Raw genomic sequence first — 18,413 nt, forward strand, 5'->3', positions numbered from 1 at the left:
TGTGTTTTCAAATCAGTGTTTTCACTTTCTTTGGATAAATACCCTGAAGTGCAATGGCTAGATAATAGGGTAGTTCTATTCTAGACTTTTTAAGAAGCCTCCATACCGTTTCTCCACAGCGGCTGCACCAACTTACATTCCCACCCACAGTGCAGGAGGGCCCCTTTCTCCACACCTCGAAAACACTTGTTGTTTCTTTGCCTTTTTGATAACAGCCATTTTAACGGGTGTGTGAGGTGATACCTAATTGCAGTTTTGATTTGCATTTCCCTAAAAACTGGTGACGTTGAACATCTTTACATGGCGCACACTCATTTTAAAGTGTAACCAAATGTAAAAGGACTCACCAATGTAGTTCTCAGGACATTTCAGAAAGAGGCACACAATTGGGGTTTAAAGACTGTCATGTCTTTGGTCTATGACTGTTAATACACAGCAAATAATGGAGGGAAGAAACGAAAACTCAAAGTATGAAATAATTGTGCACAGACTCAGCAAACTAGAGCTTTCTAGAAATGCTACTGCCAACTAATACTTTTTGAAGTAGTCATTTAAGACAAAGCAACATAGTTATTAGTTGGTGCAGAAATCTTTAGTTATATAGCAGTGCCTGAGAAAGCATTTTTGAATGAAGGTCAATAAATTTTCCCACCTGAAAGAGCACCCATTCCCACCTATATCTCTTGGCTGATACAAAGATCAAATGAAACCATATACACAAAAGTGCTAAATTTTGATTTAAAAAAATTTATTCATTTATGGGCTTCCCTGGTGGTGCAGTAGTTGAGAGTCCGCCTGCCGACACAGGGGACACGGGTTTGTGCCCCGGGTCCGGGAAGATCCCACATGCCGCGGAGCGGCTGGGCCTGTGAGCCATGGCCTCTGAGCCTGTGCATCCGGAGCCTGTGCTCCACAACGGGAGAGGCCACAACAGTGAGAGGCCCGCGTACCACAAAAAAAAAAAGAAAAAAAAATTATTCATTTATATTTTGTAACTTCCTAGTAAGAACAGGAATAAAACAAAGATTAAACCTAGCATCATATTTGGTTACTCTTGTCTATAATTGGATTTCCTCAATTTTGTAGTCAACACTGCACTAACAATTCTTCAAAGCATTGTCAGTGTTCATTATGAATAATTCTCTTTCACTACTCTAACTTGGGCACTTTGTCTTACTACTTAACTATGCCATAATTTGTTAACAGTGTACTTTTGCTGCTGGTGGTGGGTGTTTTTGTTTTTGTTTTTACATATACATGTATCTATTCTTTTTCAAATTCTTTTCCCATTTAGGTTGTTACATAATATTGAGCAGAGTTCCCTGTGCTATACAGTAGGTTCTCGTTGGTTATCCATTTTAAATATAGCAGTGTGCACATGTCAATCCCAAACTGCCCAACTATCCCTTTCCCCCAGCTAACTCTAACAGTGTACTTTTGTAGTTGTTGTTTTTGGCCGTGATTCTAGTTCCCCAACCAGGGATCGAACCCGTGCCCCCTGCAGTGGGAGTGTGGAGTCAACCACTGGACTACCAGGGAAATCCCTTTAATAGTGTACTTTTAAAAAAAATAAATTTATTTATTTTATTTTTGGCTGCGTTGGGTCTTCACTGCTGTGTGCGGGCCTTCTCTAGTTGTGTTGAACGGGGGCTACTCTTCATTGCAGTGCGCAGGCTTCTCATTGCGGTGGCTTCTCTTGTTGCAGAGCGTGGGCTCTAGGTATGCGGGCTTCAGTTGTGGCATGTGGGCTCAGTAGTTGTGGCTCGCAGGTTCTAGAGTGCAGGCTCAGTAGTTGTGGCACACGGGCTTAAGTTGCTCCACTGTATGTGGGATCTTCCCGGACCAGGGCTCGAACCCATGTCCCCTTCACTGGCAAGTGGATTCTTAACCACTGCGCCACCAGCGAAGCCCAACAAGTGTACTTTGAGCAATTTATAGTTTTAACAGCTTAAACTCATCAGACACACTAATGTAAAACAGGAATCTTGTTATGAATCAAAAGGAATGTTCACCTGGAAGTTCAAACAAAACGTCACATTTATAGTTTTTACAATAAAGAAAACATTCTTGGAATTGGACCTTGAAATAAAATATCTAAGAAGAAAAAAAGATATGCTAAGATGTACATAGGACAGCTTAGACAAAGTACTCTAGCAGATGGCAGAAGACAGAAATTGTACCCACTGTGATAGCTATAATCAAAAAGAGGGACAATAACATACACTGGTGAGGGTGTGGAGAAACTGTAAACTGACCGTGGGGATGTAAAATGGCACAAGTACCTCAGAAAACAGTTTGGCAGTTAATCAAAATGTTAAACATGGAGTTATCATGTGACCTAGTAATTTCACTCCTAGATATATACCCAAGAGGAATGAAAACACATGTCCATGCAAAAACATGTACATCAATGTTTATGGCAGCATTATCCAATATAAGCCAAAAAGTAGAAACATCCAAATGTCCATCAACTGACGAAAGGATAAACAAAATGTGATATATCCACTGAATGGAACATTATTCAGCCATGAGAAAGAATGAAGAACTGATACATGCTAGAACATGGATGAACCTTGAAGCATTATGTTAAATGAAAGAAGCCAGAAACAGAAGACCACATATTGTATGATCTGTTTATGGTATCCAGGAATGACCAGAATGGGCAAATCTCCACAGATGGGAAGTAGATTTATAGCTGTCTGGGGCTGGGGGGTGGAGGGAATCAGGAGTGATGGTTAATGAGCATGGGGTTTCTTTTGGGGGTAATGAAAACGTTCTCAAACTAGACAGAGGTGATGGTTGCACAACTCTGCGACTATGCTAAGAACCACTGAATTAATACACTTTAAAAAGTAAATTTTATGGTATGTGAATTATATCTCAACAAATCTGTCATTTAAAAAAAAAATCCAGAGGGGCTTCCCTGGTGGTGCAGTGGTTGAGAGTCTGCCTGCCAATGCAGGGGACAGGGGTTCGTGCCCCGGTCCGGGAAGATCCCACATGCCGCGGAGCGGCTGGGCCCGTGAGCCATGGCCGCTGAGCCTGCGCGTCCGGGGCCTGTGCTCCGCAACGGGAGAGGCCGCGGCGGTGAGAGGCCTGCGTACCACAAAAAAACCAAACAAACAAAAAAGGCAACATGGGTCCCAGGAAAAGTGGAGATGAACAACTGGCCACAGACCAAGAGTACTACCTGGTGAGTGAGAGTTCCTCAACCTAGAGACCTACCAGCATTTATGGGACAATGAAGAGGGACTATAGTTATAGACTGGGAGTTGTAGGACTTCTGGGGAGGAGCTCCTTGGCATAAGGGACAAGAAATTAATACATATCATACCACCCAGCACTCCTGGGAAAGGAAGTATTTAGAATGAATGAGACAGAAAACGGGATGTGGACTACAAATTTACAAAATGGACCTAGATAACCTTGAAATTATAAGAATCTACAGAAAATATGCTACTTGAACTTTCTGGGTGAATTAGATGGCAGTGAAATGAAAATACTCTGCAGAACATGGGAGACTGAGCACAGGTGCCGTGTGGAGGGAATGTGTGCAGGATGCTGGGCTACAGGTGATTCCACACCAACATATACCACCAGCCAGAGGACTAAATCTTTATAAATGAATTCTGGAGAAAGAACTGCCTCAAGGCCAGATGGACCGAGGCCCTACAAACTTGTCTAGAACTATCCCATAACTGTGTACCACGGGCCACCCCATCGATAAACTCATCTAAGTACAAGCCTGACTTGCTGTGTGACCTACAGACACAAGGACTCAAGCCATGATCGCATCAATACAAGGTGAGCCTAATTCATCTGCAAAGCACAGAAACCACTTAAAGACTATGAAAGCCTAGAAGGAAACAGATTTTCATAGACCTATGGCTGCTTTAGCCTAGAGAAGAAATGGAGGTCACCCCGAGGCACCCACGTCTGGCTGAGTAAAGATTACAGTGAAGTTTGGGAGAGGCAGGAACAAAATTCAGGAATGGTTGTATGGACTGGGAAACTACGGATCAATACCCTATCTTGATTATCATTATATCAATACTTTGCTGCTGCCCACTAGGAAATTCAACCTTCCTGCCTCTTACCATATCTATCTCTTACAGAAATAGTGAAGGACTTCAGTCTTTGAAAGGTATTTCCCCAGTTAAATTAATATCTAGTACAATGTATATCCACAGAGAAGATAATACAATAAAACAATCAGCATCTCTATTAAAGATACTGTTATATTACTATTTAACATTGTTCTGGAGATAGTAATCCATGCAATTAGATAAGACAAACAGATGCAAAAACACTGGAAAAGAAGACAATAAAATCTCTATTTACAGGTGATATAACTGTATATCTGGGCCACAGAGAAGCAATGATAGAAGTACTGAAATAATAAAAGTACTTAAACAATAACAATAATTCAGCAAGGGGGACATCCCTGGTGGCGCAGTGGTTAAGAGTCCACCTACCAATGCAGGGGACATGGGTTCGAGCCCTGGTCCGGGAAGATCTCACATGCCGCAGGGCAACTAAGCCCATGCACCACAACTACTGAGCCTGCTCTCTAGAGCCCGCGAGCCACAACTACTGAAGCCCGCACGCCTAGAGCTCTGCAACAAGAGAAGCCACCTCAGTGAGAAACCCGCACACCGCAATGAAGAGTAGCCCCGGCTTAACACCACCACTAGAGAAAGCCCATGCGCAGCAAAGAAGACTCAATGCAGCCAAAAATAAATAAATAAATAAATATTTTTTAAAATCATGCAGAAATTAGCAATGTTCATATACATGAATAATCAGTTGGTAAATGTAACTAATAAGAAAATTCTATTTATAATAGTAACAACAAAAGATAAAACACAAAATACATAGGAATAAACAAGAAATGTTCAAAACTTACATGAAGTAAATATAAACCATTCTGCAGAGACACAAAAGTAGATTTAAGAAAATGAAAAGACATCGCTTGTTCTAGATTAAGATGTTCTAACAGCATCAAGAGATCAGTTCTAGGTTATACAGTAAGTTTAATGTGACCTCAATAAAAATAATAGTGAGCTTTCTAATGGACTTGGACAAACTGATGCTAGAGTTCATACGGAAAAATGAAACACGCAAGACTAGTACGTAAAACACTGAAGAAGAGGAGCAATAATGGGGAACTAGCTCTACCAGATATTAAATCATATACAAAGTCTCTATGATTAGAACAGTGTAGTACTGGTACATGAATAGTCAGACCATCCAAAAGTATAAAACATACCCAACTACATATAGAAATCTAGTATATGATAAAGGGGGCCAAGATGTTTTTTTAATTGAATGGTATCAGGACAACTGGACAGCCACGTGGAAAACATAAAATTAGCCCCATTCACACCATATATAGAAATGTACTCCAAATGGATCAGAGGACTGAATGTGCTCTATATTATAAATGAAACTGTATTAGTACTAGAAGAAAGCATGGCTGAATTCCTCTATAACCTGTGGGAAGTGAAAGGCTCTCTATGACTAAAAATCCAGATGCAATAAACTTAAGATTAATATACTTGACTACACAGAAACAAACTTTCGCAAGTCAAAAAAACACACACCACAAGCAATGCCAAAAGATAACTGGGCAAAGTATTTGCAATACATATCAAAGTTAAATGACTAATATTCTTAAATATAAAGAACTTTTAAACTCTGAGAGGAAAAGACCAAAATTTATTTAGAAAGTGAGCAAATAACATGAACACTTTAAAAAATGTAAAAAATGGCCCTGAAACATATGAAAAAAAAGTTCAATTCACTTGTGATAAGAGAAATACAAATTAAAACTAGGCTGAGATACAATTTCTCACCTATTAGATGAGCAGAAATTCAGCAGCTTGGCAACATGCTCTGCTGCTGAAGCTGCAGCACTTATACACCACTGGTGGGAATTCAAAATAGTACAACCCCACAGGAAGAGAAATTTGGCAAATCTAACAAATCTTATATATACGTTTATCCTGAAGGTATACTTCCAACAATACAAAGAAACAAAGATTTGCATTACAACACCACTTGTAATTGAAAAATATTGGGTATTACTTAAGTGTCCAAATACAGGAGAAATGGTTGAATAAACCGTGGAGTACTATGTAGTTAAAAATTAAAGTTACTCAATTTGTGTATTACTTTTTTCAAATAGTTACTAAATTGTCAGTACATAAATACTTATTAAGTTGTTTGGACCTAAACTAATAAATTAAACCATCAGGTGTTTCTCCTAACCTAGGGATGCTGTGAAAAAATTACTGATATAATAAGGATGTAATGAACTGAGAAAGTTTGGGAACTTCTGATAAAGTCCTGTGAAGACTTTTAAGAGGGCACGTATACCTGACCTGGAGATACGCGGTTACTGCAGACTGTGGTCAACAAAATTTACAATAGGCTAATGAAGTAACTGTCCATAGTAGTAAGTGCTATCACAGATTTTATGGCAGCTCGCAAGGGGAGCAACTAGCTCAGTCTTTTTTTAAAAATTTATTTTATTTATTTATTTTTGGCAGCGTTGGGTCTTCGTTGCTGCACGCGGGCTTTCTCTAGCTGCAGCGAGCGGGGACTACTCTTCATTGGGGTGCACGGGCTTCTCATTGTAGTGGCTTCTCTTGTTGCGGAGCACGGGCTCTAGGCGCATAGGCTCAGTAGTTGTGGCATGTGGGCTCAGTAGTTGTGGCTCACGGGTTCAGCAGTTGTGGCACACGGGCTCAGCAGTTGTGGCTCGGGGGCTCTAGACCGCAGGCTCAGTAGTTGTGGCACACAGGCTTAGCTGCTCCGAGGCATGTGGGATCTTCCTGGACCAGGGCTCGAACCCGTGTCCCCTGCACTGGCAGGCGGATTCTTAACCACTATGCCACCAGGGAAACCCTAGCCCAGTCTTGAAAGTTGTTTTTTGTTCTTGTTGTTTTGTTTTGTTTTTTTGAAGGGATGGAGTTGAGAGAAAAAATCAAATTAAGATACAATTTTTGGAGAGTTATACGCTAAAGTGAGTTCTGAAGGGCAAGTAGGGGTATATTAGGCTGGGGGAAGGAGGAGTGGTTAAAAATCACAGGAAGAGGAAATGAGGGACTGAAAAAACGCTAGCATTCCAGAAGCCTGGATTGCTGGAACTGAAGACCCTGGATAAAAAGAAATGAGGCTACAGAGTTAGGTAAGGAGCAGACCTTAAAAGTTTTTTTTATATATGAAATTAAGAATAAAAGGAATTTGGGGCTTCCCTGGTGGCGCAGTGGTTGAGAGTCCACCTGCCGATACAGGGGACACGGGTTCGTGCCCCGGTCCGGGAAGATCCCACATGCCGCGGAGCGGCTGGGCCCGTGAGCCATGGCCGCTGAGCCTGCGTGTCCGGAGCCTGTGCTCCGCAACGGGAGAGACCACAACAGTGAGAGGCCCGCGTACCGCAAAAAAAAAAAAAAAAAAAAAAAAAGAATAAAAGGAATTTGGATTGTATTAATTAGCAAGAAGGAGCTGTGAAAGGGTTTTAAGCAGGGAAGTATCGTGAATACTCTAACCAAGTGTGGAAAAAAGATTGGGTGGGGGGGACCCAACCAGAGGCTAAAAAGCTGCTACAATAATCCAGAATAGATCTAGACAGGGCAGCTGAACTAAAGCGTCTGCAATCACTCAGTAGTGGGGCAACCTCATTTTCAATGGATTACTATGCTAGCTTCTCAACCGCAAAAGAAAGCAACAGATCCCGTGGCTTCGAAGACTACAGTCATGATCTTTGTGGAAACTGGGGATCTTTGCCCCACCTTCACAATGTGTCTGGGAGTAGAAGTCGTTTCATAATCTTGCTGTGTTTTATTCTCCAAGATGACATTGACAAACCCTGATATTTAGTTTCAATAAGTGAATTCTGCGATGAAATTAGATCCCAGACTTCAAGGAGATTATGTGTGTCAAGCGTTATGTCTGTCTACTGAACCTAATACAGGCCTCTAGCTGTGAGGGCCTCTAAGAATACTAACATGTTTTCTGGAAGCTTGCTTCTTGGCTTGTACAGAATGCCCTCTTGATGTCGAGGAATAAGTTTTCACCTTCAGGTATAATTAAATCAAAGATGCAAATTCTCTTCTAAAATTTACTCAAACATCTTTTAAGAACTCACAGAGCTTTAACTGAATTTTTTCTATATTGTAACCAAATCCTTATGAGTGCAATAGGGTAGTAAGAAAGGTGTTTTAGAGCTAAAAAACAAACAAACAAAAACACAAAGAATAACTGTTACTAATAGGGGCTGGAGAATAAGCTATTTTTAACTTGAGCTCTACACTTCTTTTTTAAACCAAGAGATGAACACATCCTTAGAATTAGGCCCATTGAAAAGGGCATTTTTTTTAAAAAAAGTGCACAGCCTTGGGAAGAGTGAAGAGAATTCTACTGGCACCGAAGAGCAGTTAGACCCTTACAAGAATTCTGCCACCTTTAAGCCTCCATACTAAACCCAAAGAGAAAATAATATATGGTCTGAAATGGTAAAAACAGACCCATGTCTACACCTCTGCTTTTTTTCCACTCTCCCACAACCTCTCCCCTATGTCCGTCAGTCCAAGAAGAACTAAAAAAACAACAAGATTGCAGGAAAGGTCACTACAAACAGGTCTCCAACAGTCCTCTCAAATAGGGACGATTCAGGTACTTAAAAGGTAAAAAGTAATAATCAAACACCAAAGTTGAGTTCCTTATACTCTACTCTCCCAGGACACTTATATGAACAATGCCCATCCATTTTTTCATCGTGGCACACGCAGAAGGTGATAACATGTGGAAGGAAGGTCATAAACAGAAGACTGGCTGCTATCTGAGGCCACCTGGCCAGGGTCACTGGTTACCCCAGGCCCCATGTGATGGCCAAGAGTACTGACGAGATCAGTATCTTTGCTTTCTTAAAGCTCAGCTCAATCAGAATCAAATTCTTTTCTCAGTCTTTTAGGATTAATTGCAATAGCCAATGTTCTCAGAAATTGTTACTTTAAAATCCAGACCCTATTACGTACTAGTGGCCCAGCTTCCAGCAAATAACTTCCCTTAGCCTTAGTAAAGTATGGAAAAACTACCTATCTTGCAGCAGTAGTGTGGAGATTAAAAATTATAAGCTCTTATCACAGTGCTTGGCAGGAAATCAATGTAGGAGGGCTGTTATTACCAAGAGAGTTGTTGAAATAAGGGAAATCTGACCTCTGTATAGTGGTTACGTCACTGAGATAAGAAATTACAGGCTTTACTCTCCCTAGTGTCTAAAATTAAAACATTTTATAAAACAGTGAAAACCATGAACTGTCTCCCTACTTCCTCAAAATCATAATCTTTTTCCCCATTAATATTCACAGCCTCTTATTCCAGTATTTTAAAAGTGATTGTCTTCGCAACCCATGTACAAATGCATATTACACTGACACATACATACACAAGAAGTGATACTGGTACATTTATCTATGTTCTGTAGAAGCTGAGCTTGGAAAACCAGTGTAGGACCAGACATTCGGAGACGAAAGAAGGTATCAGCACTTTTTTATTTGAACCTCACTACAGTGAAAATAACCCAACCATCTATAGACAAAAATTATCTCCCCACACAAATGGTAGACAAGTTTCTTTCCTGTAATTAGCCCCTTTTCCCTGAAAAAGAGTTGCATGAAGAATTAACTGCAAAGAAAGTGTTGTATGAAGAATTACTTCAAAATAATTGATACAGATGACTGCACACTCAGCAGACACACTGGAGAACAGCACCTGGATCTCTGGAAAAAAGTGTTAAAGTGGCTACTGGTAAATCACGTCAAGGTCATAAGAGGATGTCAAAGGACTTCATGTACCCGTGGAAAAAAATGAGCCACTATAAGCAATTCTGCAATGTACCACGTTATCTCAACAGTGGTAACTCCCTATTTCCTCTATTTGATTAAGATAGGGTATGGTTATCAACTCCAAACACAAACTTCCTATCACCAGGAAATCTCTTCTTGATAACCCTGGGCAAAAAAGCTCAAGTAGTAAACATTTAACACTAGAATATAAGTTATTATAATGCCCAATCACAATACCCCAAATATAATTTTAATCTTTCAGGCGAGGATAGTTTTGGAAGGATGGCAAAGGATTCTTCTTGATTTGTCCTTTGACCATGCTAAAGAACAGAAAGACAAAGCAAAATCTGCATCCAAACTGAAACAAAAACACAAACAAAAAAACCTTAGCCCTCCCACCCACCCCCAAATAAATGACTACTGGAAGGCAACTGTGAGATCACCTACACATTCATTCATTCACTGAAGAGCTGTGTGAATAACTTCTATGTTCTGGCCACATCGCATGGAAACACAGGGATGAGTAAGACATGGCTCCTGCCCTGAAGAAATTTGTAATCTAAAAATAATGTTTTCAGAGTCACAGGAGTCATTTTATAATAATATTGCATTAATAGAGACAGAAACATAAGCGAATAAGACATATTTAAATACATTAGTAAACATAAGCTAAAAGGAATACCTTTGGTGAAAACAGTTCACTAACGACATTTAGTATATACTTTTTGAAGCATGATTAAACTTGTAATTTACTTCCAGGACAAGAATTAACTCATGACACATATTTTATAATGATCTCCCGCCCCGTCCCCCTCCCCGCGGCCCCCAAACACAATTCGTAAATTAGGTGCTTTTCAGCTTGACAGGCAGGGCGTGGCCCTGTAGTTCTCATACAACCTCAATGACACTTGGATGAGCTCTTGCAAGTCTGGACATTCAGGTTTCCGAGAAAAAGCCAGTCAACTCCCTAATTCTCCCTAAACCTTGAAACAACACTGCCACCTCTCTGCGCCGTCACCCCCGCCCACTTACACACATATCCCTTGCCTAAAGCACACAAATCACATCTTCCACTTCTGGAAAACCTTCAGGAACGAACCACGGAAGAAACACCTCCCTCACTCAAAATATCCATATTCTCGTCCGCGTTTCAGAGGCTTGATTCCCGATTATTGGCTAAACCTGTGCAAGAGCCCAGGGCCGGCTATTCAGTTCAGTGCGGACCACCTAATGACTTCCACCTGAAACAGCTATTCCTTTAACTGGCACAAAACCCTACCGGAGACGCTTAAAAAGCAACTGCTCGCACACAGACAAGGAGGGAAAGAAAGGAAAGGAGGGGAGAGGGGCGGAGTGAGGCGCGGGGACTGCGGCGACCGGTCCCCCCAGGTTGCGGGCACCGCCCAGGCGGGGACCTCGGCACGGCGGGACAGAGATGCGGGGTGACCTTCCGACGAGGCCAGCTCGACGGGGTGCCGGGGTCGGGAGACCTCGCCGCAACTGTCCGCTCTCGGGAGTGCACTCGCTCGCACAGCGGCGAACCCGGCGCCCCGGATTCCAGCCCGGGCTCGTCCCGCAGCTGGTTCCCGGGGAGTACGCAAGAGGTGCAATTTCGGCGTCCGGGCCCGGCGCCTGGGCCTCGGCCCGCCGCCGCCCAGACACACCCCCGCCGCCGCCCCGGCGGCCCCAGCCCCTCCCCGGGCAGCCCGGGCGGGCATAGCTCACCTGCACCGCAAGCCGGTTCACCGCCCCGCGGGCTCCGGAAGCCGCGGCTGAGCTGGCTCCAACTGGAGAGTGCTCGGCCCTTGTCGTCCAGGAGGCTCCGCGCCGGGAGCGGCAGAAGGAGGAGTCCGACAGGAGGCGGTGGAGTCTGGGCGGCAGGAGGAGGCGGAGGAGGGCTCGGGGCGCCCCGCTCTCTGGAGATCCACCCTCCTGCTGGCCGCTCTGCAGCAGCAGCCGCAGATCACTTCCGGGGCGCTGGGAGCGGGGCGGAGTCTGAGGGGAAGCAACTTCCTGTCCGCGGGCTGAGAGGAGGATGTGGGGGCCCGGGCTGGAGAACAATGGCCGGAGGGAGCGGGGCTGCTGGTGTCCACCCTCCGCGCGCTGAGGGCGGGCTGCACTGCCTCTCGAGCGACCCCACCCCCGGTCTCTGCGCCCGGCGAGGTGAAGTCACCTCCCCGGGGCCCGGGAGGGGCCGCGGGCCTCGCAGAGTTTCCCGGATCTCGGCGCCGGCGCCACGACGTCCTTGTCTCTCTTCTGGGGACCAGGAGGGGGTTCTTGGGGAAGGAGGGGGAGAGCGGAAGCCGCCATCTTGCTTCCAGGGGGCGGCCTCTTCTCCCGGGGTGTCCTAGGCCACTCCGTCCAGTGGCCGGGATTTTTCCCGAGTGGAACTGCCGACGTGGCTCGTCGCGGGCTGAATCCCTGGAGACGGGTCAGTCGCCTGCCCTGGCTGGAGGGTCTCGGTGGCCGCCCTGGGCCTCCTGCCTAACAGCTGATCCCGGGAGGACTCGCATCCGCGGATAGTCGGGGATCCTTTTCTGAGGATTCTCGAACCCACTACGACACAGTGGGTCTGATGTCTGGTGTGGCATTGAGATCATCCCGCGGCCCCATCCTGTGATTTGGGAGCCTAAATTGGAAGTAGTTCCACTAAATCGTTTGCTTTATTTAATCCTTCCATAGGTTCGAAATCGATCGTTAGACTAACATGCGTTAACAGCTCCCCTCTTAACTCTAGACATTTATTCTCTTATCCTCCTCCCTCCCCACGTCGCACCTGAGTAGCAACACTCATTGCTTGACACAGTCCATTCAAGGGATGCCCAGAGTAATGGAAGCAAATAATTACGGTTGGAAGTATGGCATATCAAGGTATACAGAGAAAGGAATGGATGAGTTTACTAAAACTGTCAGATTTTCAAGATAAACAGGGGTTTTACAGCACCAAAAAGGGATTTTACAGCACATCCAGATCCTGACAAAAAGGACATGAAACAAAGGAACAAATAAAGACTATTGAGAAGTCTGAGTAGTAATTACAGGACTTAAAAGTTCAAGGCTGGGCAGCTGAAAAAGATGAAGCTGAAGAAGCAGTCAGGAGTCAAACATGAACTGTCTTTCATGACGTGGTGAGGCCATGAATAGAGGAATGACCCTGGACAGACTGACAATTTAAGCTGTTGGTGGAGGACAGGTTAGTTGAGGGGAGGAGCAGGGTAAGCAGAGAGCTTGCAGACAAGGAGCCATTACAGAAATCAAGAGGAAGCATAACCATAATGTGAGTGGCAGTGAGTATCCGAAGAAGATGGATTCCTAAAATGTTCAGGATGCCAAGTCAACTAGTTATGATGATAGATTCTTGGGAAGCAGGTGCTTGCTGGATAAAAGAATGGAAATGACAATACTGATGTTCTGCTTTTGGGGGAGGATAAAGGTGTATTTTACCAAATGAAATAAGGAAGGATTGGGATGGGGTTGGGGCAGAAAATGAGTGCCATTTTGGACCTGACGTGTTTTAAGTACCGATGGTGGTGTCTAATGGCAGTTGCTGTGTGGGTCTACAGCTCTGGGTAGGATGGGATATGAAGTTACAAACACCACAGGCTTGTATTACCACACCCGAGCCAACTGCAGTCTCACTTTATTGAGCACAGATTCAAAGCCACTTCTCCTTTCTCCCTAATTTTTCTTGGGAAAAATGCTGAAATATTACATTGAAAAAAATCCCCATGTGGTGATATATGCATAATGGTCTTCTAAGGACTATATTTCTTCTAAGGGCCGTAAAGTTTAGGCTTACAAGAAACTGAATATGACAAAAGTATAACTAGTATAGCATCATAAAATAATATCATTGTTACCTTAATTAAAATTTTTAAAATTTAATCATTGACAAGACAGGTTAGTTAAACTAGCCACAGATGGAGGATTGAGGATGGTAGGTTACACAAATACCTGTTGAATGGAGAGCTAGGAGGAGAATAGCTTTAAGAGTGAGCAAGGGGAACGCAATGAAAGACAACCTCAAGCTCGTTAGCCAGCCTGTCTCAGCTGATTGTTTGTTCGCAGCCATGCTAACCTAGCTTAAAGCAGTCAGAAATAGAATGGATCATTTTCGAGCAGAAGCTTCAGAAAGCCACATATAGCAAAAGCCCTATAAATAATAGGTACAGTGGCAAACCAAAGACTAATTATTAGTTGTTATTCTATATTCCTGTATAGCAGGATTTTTTGAACACAAAAAATGAGGAACTCTCACCTTTAGTTCTTAGATTATTCAAACACATTTATTCTCAATTTTCCTAGAATAAAATTACATTTAGGTGTATTGACCAACCATGTAATGGATAATATACTGAACTAGAAATGAGAGCAATGATCTTGAGTCCCAAAGTTCTTTTCACCATATGACCCAAGCAAAGTCATTTAACCTCTCTATGCCCTAGTTTCTTTGACTATAAAATAGAGATTATAATAACTTTCTACCAGCCTGCCTCTCAGAGATAAGAAATAACAAATTAATGCTTTAAAAGCTCTTTGAGGTACTTGGATGAAAGGGCATAATTTTAAGTATATATTATTAATAATTAGCACTAGTATCCAGTAGAACTCATGAGCATTTCAAAATTTCCTGCCTGGGCACCTCAAAGAACATGAAAGGTTCTGGTTTAAAATATACTTAGATTTGGGAATTCACTGACAGTCCAGTGGTTAAAACGCACTTTCACTGCTATGGACCCAGGTTAGATCGCTTGTTGGGGCACTAAGATCCCACAAGCTGTGTGTTGTTGCCAAAAAAAATTTTTTAATGATAAAAAATACACACACACACACACACTTAGGTTTCTTATTGACCTTATTGTTAATTATTATTTATAAACCAACCTTATGTACTAACATGGTATGAGTAAAAAGTAAGAGGAGAAGAGTTTTAGTAACTATAATTCTTATGTTTTCTGCTACTTATAGCTAATATATACATTGGGGAGACGTATGAGATAGGTATGCTTTTGTCAGAATCATGTTTTAGAATTAATGATTAGTCTGCTACAGTCATTTAACTGGAATTTTGCAGTAAAGCATTACTCACGTCCCCATAGAATAATAAGACTTAGCATGCAGTTACATGTTTGTCTGTAGCATGAAGGTGAGCATTCCTATAAATCTTCTGTCATTCTCATCATTGTTTAATCAGAAATACAAAATAAAATACATAGTCCTCTGAGGTTTTGTCCAGTGTCTATCCCTAAAGTAGATGAAATTTTGCCTCTTAGATTGGTTTCTTCAGTATTTCTCTTTTGAAAGGTGTATGCATATATAAACACATTTAAATATATTCATGGCTATATAATGTACATATTTATTTTTATATATGTGCTTATCGTATACCAATTTATAAACATATCAGTGTACAAAAGCTACACATATAGTAGAAACTGGTAACAACAAAAGCCTCCTAGATGTATTGGGGGCCAGATGAGAAAGTAGTTGGTTATTAGCAATTTATCTCTAAACTACTTGAAATACATGTTTTATTACTAGTAGAGTTATAAGCATTGTCCGTAATACCCATGGTACGTTAACATTTGTATTATTTGATTTTATTTTCACAACAACTTTATAAGACATGCATTGTTCAAAAAAATAGGTTCAGAGGGCTTAAAGACTTGCCTAAGGGCTGAAAAGTCTTGCTACAAATTGTCAAGTAGCAGAGTCAAACTCACATCTCTTATCCTGAGGCTCTCAAATTACTGTTCCTTCTAGTTCTTTATATGATGGTTACCAGCTTGATATGACAGTTATGCCAGAACATATTTATAATATGAGCATTTCTGGCTTATGATTGATTGCCTGTAGAATCTGTAAAATTCAGCCAAACTTAAGTTTTTAAAACTTAAACTGCTGTTCTTATGTTTATGGCTGTGTCTATCGCCTTGAAGACAGGCACTTACTTTTATTCATGTTCATGGTGTCAGGCATTAGTACTCAAAATATTTTAGGGATGAAAATAAAAAGTATATTGTGATGATTAGTTGAATACTTTAAGGGGGAAAAAATCACCTTGGAAACTTTTAGGTGTGTGAATATGTGTGTGTGTGTGGCCATTTTCTGCACATCCAGGTAAAGATTTGTTTTGTTTTGTTTTATAATTTAAATCAGTGAGACCACTGCCTCCATTTCCTGCTTCATTTTATTGCCATCAGGCCTAAAGCGGTAGGTTTACATAGGTGCTGTAAGTGACAGTCACTTGTATGATACCATTCCTAATGTTTCTGTTTGGACTTAAATATTCTAGATGGCCCTTTTGTTGTGGCCACTGTAGTGAGAACGTGTAAAGAATGGAGGTCTGACATTTAGGCTTTACAATCCGGCCCTTCATGTCCACTCTTGTGAACCACATATTTCCATACTTTTTCTGTTGGGATTAAAGGATAAGACTACTAGATCAATGGTTCCCAAGTATTGCTGCTCACCAGAATTTGTACAGACAGTCCCTGAGTTTACGATGGTATGAAAGCAATACTCGTTCAGTGGAAACCATGCTTCGAGTTTTGAATTTTGAACTTTTCCTGGGCTAGCCATATGGGCACGATTCTCCCTCTCTCTCTTTCTCTCTCTCTTTTTTTTTTTTTTTGAGTTTAAATGCATTTTATTTTTAGACAACCTACATGACACGTTTTTTTTTTTTCCTCAAAAACAATGCCTCCGCTCCAAACAAATCAACATCAAAACGAAGAACTCCAGATGACATCAGTCCCATTCATCTAAGTCCTGGTGTTGTGTGGATGAAAAGCAGCAGCCAGCCAGTTATGGCGAGCAGGTGATAGATCCAAACAGCCAAATTTGTTAACATTTTTCCATTTCTAGGCCATCCTTAAAGAAAATCATATATGGGGTCACACCATCCTCACGGTAATCCAGCAGAGCAACCATGCCATCTGGATTCATGTTTTCACCAATAAAGAACTGATAGTTTTTGAAATTAGCAAGGATATTCTTGATTTGTTCTGCAGCCCCTGTCATAAAAGGTTTTCCTCTTTCTGGTCTCTGTTCTTCAAGCTTCCCTTTGATTGACTTCGTGTAATCTTTGATGTACTTCTTGTAGGCTTCTTTTGTGAAGCTGGTTTCCTGCAAGTGATGGTTCATGACAATATCCACACCAGTGATTACTGTGCTTTCGGTACCTTCGCCCTCGGGGCCTTCAGCAGAGACATTTCCACCAATGAGCGAGTCATCAATGTTACCCCCTGTCCTACTGACCATCTTCCCCTCCACCTCCAGACACAGCCCATCTGCGACCTCCCGGATCTTGTAGATGTCGGAGAACATCTCATCATGGCTGATGAGGTCCCGGTAGATGATCATGATGGCGACTGGAGGGAGACAACGGTGGCACTAGCTTAGGAGCACGGAGCTCAGAGCGAGCGCGGTGCAGCCGGAGCGGCGCTCAGGGGAGGGGGGAGCGGGCGGAAAAGGCCGACTCTGCTGCTCCCCAACCTCATATAGAGGGCACCTCTCTTTCTTTCTTGATGAAATGCCAGCTCCCAGTCCAATACACTTCCAACCACGCTGCACCCAGACAACCATTCACTTGTGCATTTGTAGAACAGTATTCACTAAATTACATGAGATAGTCAGTACTTTATTACAAAGCAGTTTTTTGTGTTAGATGATTTTGTCCATCTGTAGGCTAGTGTAAGTGTTCTGAGCACATTTAAAGTAGACTTGGCTCGGCTGTGATGTTCAGTAGGTTAGGTGTATTAAATGCATTTTTGACTTACAATATTTTCAATTTATGATGGATTTATTGAGACATAACCCCATCATAAGTTGAGGAAGATGTGTAAAGCTTTAAAGGAAATTCAGATCCTTGAGTCCCACTCTAAACAAAGTCAATTAGAAAGTCTTGGGTGAAGCCTTATATGTATATAAATTTAAAAATATAACAAATATAAAGAGTTATATTTGTAGCTATAACACCCTCCTTCAAATTCTGATCATCAGTTAGGTTTGGGAGGTTCTGGTTTCAGTAACTTATCCAATGTCACACAGAACCCTAAATAGAGCCAGAAATGAACTCAAATCTTATAAGTCCAAGTTAAATGCTTTTCACTGGACTTTTGCTGTCCTTTTACTGATTACATATGATGGGGTAGGATGGAAAAGTGGAGAAAAAACAGCAATTTCAATTAAAACTTTTTACCATGTTCTGTTACATGGTTTTAAGATTAGAACAGCTAATATCTTAGTGAACTTAGAACAATATCTGGCACATGGCAAGTACATGTAAGTGATAAATGTTCAATGAGTAGGTTAAATGTTAAGTGAATGCTGTTGTCTAATTACAGCGTTCACTTTGCCCAGGGTTAAAGTGAAATTGAATTAGATATAAACATTTTCTATGTAGAAAAAAAACTGTATGTAAATAACAGTGGCATCCTCAGTATTTTTTTTTTTTTGTCTTGGAAACCCTGAATTTGTATAGCTGAAAATATTTCTATGTTGTTTCTTTTCATCTTTTTGACATTAAGAGAAGTGTTAATATACTTATTAAATGAAGTT

At 41.9% G+C, this 18,413-nt stretch overlaps 2 protein-coding genes across 2 annotated transcripts in view; both read right to left on the reverse strand.

The window, feature by feature from the left end:
• Positions 1 to 11,744, reverse strand: part of RALA (RAS like proto-oncogene A) — a 75,712-nt gene extending 63,968 nt beyond the window's left edge. Inside the window, exon 1 of the mRNA XM_082846648.1 lies at positions 11,577 to 11,744. The gene's annotated coding sequence lies outside the window, so the exon portion shown is untranslated. The remainder of the gene's footprint in view (positions 1 to 11,576) is intronic.
• Positions 11,745 to 16,458: 4,714 nt separating this feature from the next.
• Positions 16,459 to 17,306, reverse strand: LOC309966096 (translationally-controlled tumor protein-like). The gene has a single exon (XM_082846030.1). It carries the CDS (start codon positions 17,214 to 17,216, stop codon positions 16,698 to 16,700), a length of 519 nt encoding a protein of 172 aa, XP_082702156.1. The 5' UTR covers positions 17,217 to 17,306; the 3' UTR covers positions 16,459 to 16,697.
• Between the last annotated feature and the right edge of the window lie 1,107 nt (positions 17,307 to 18,413).

This window comes from Leucopleurus acutus, assembly GCF_964270905.1.
Source record: "Leucopleurus acutus genome assembly, chromosome: 9".
In the NCBI taxonomy this organism is placed as follows: domain Eukaryota; kingdom Metazoa; phylum Chordata; class Mammalia; order Artiodactyla; family Delphinidae; genus Leucopleurus; species Leucopleurus acutus.

What these genes read in the sequence shown, in the direction of transcription:
- LOC309966096 (XM_082846030.1), bottom strand. Translation starts at nt 17,216, where the DNA reads ATGATCATCTACCGGGACCTCATCAGCCATGATGAGATGTTCTCCGAC.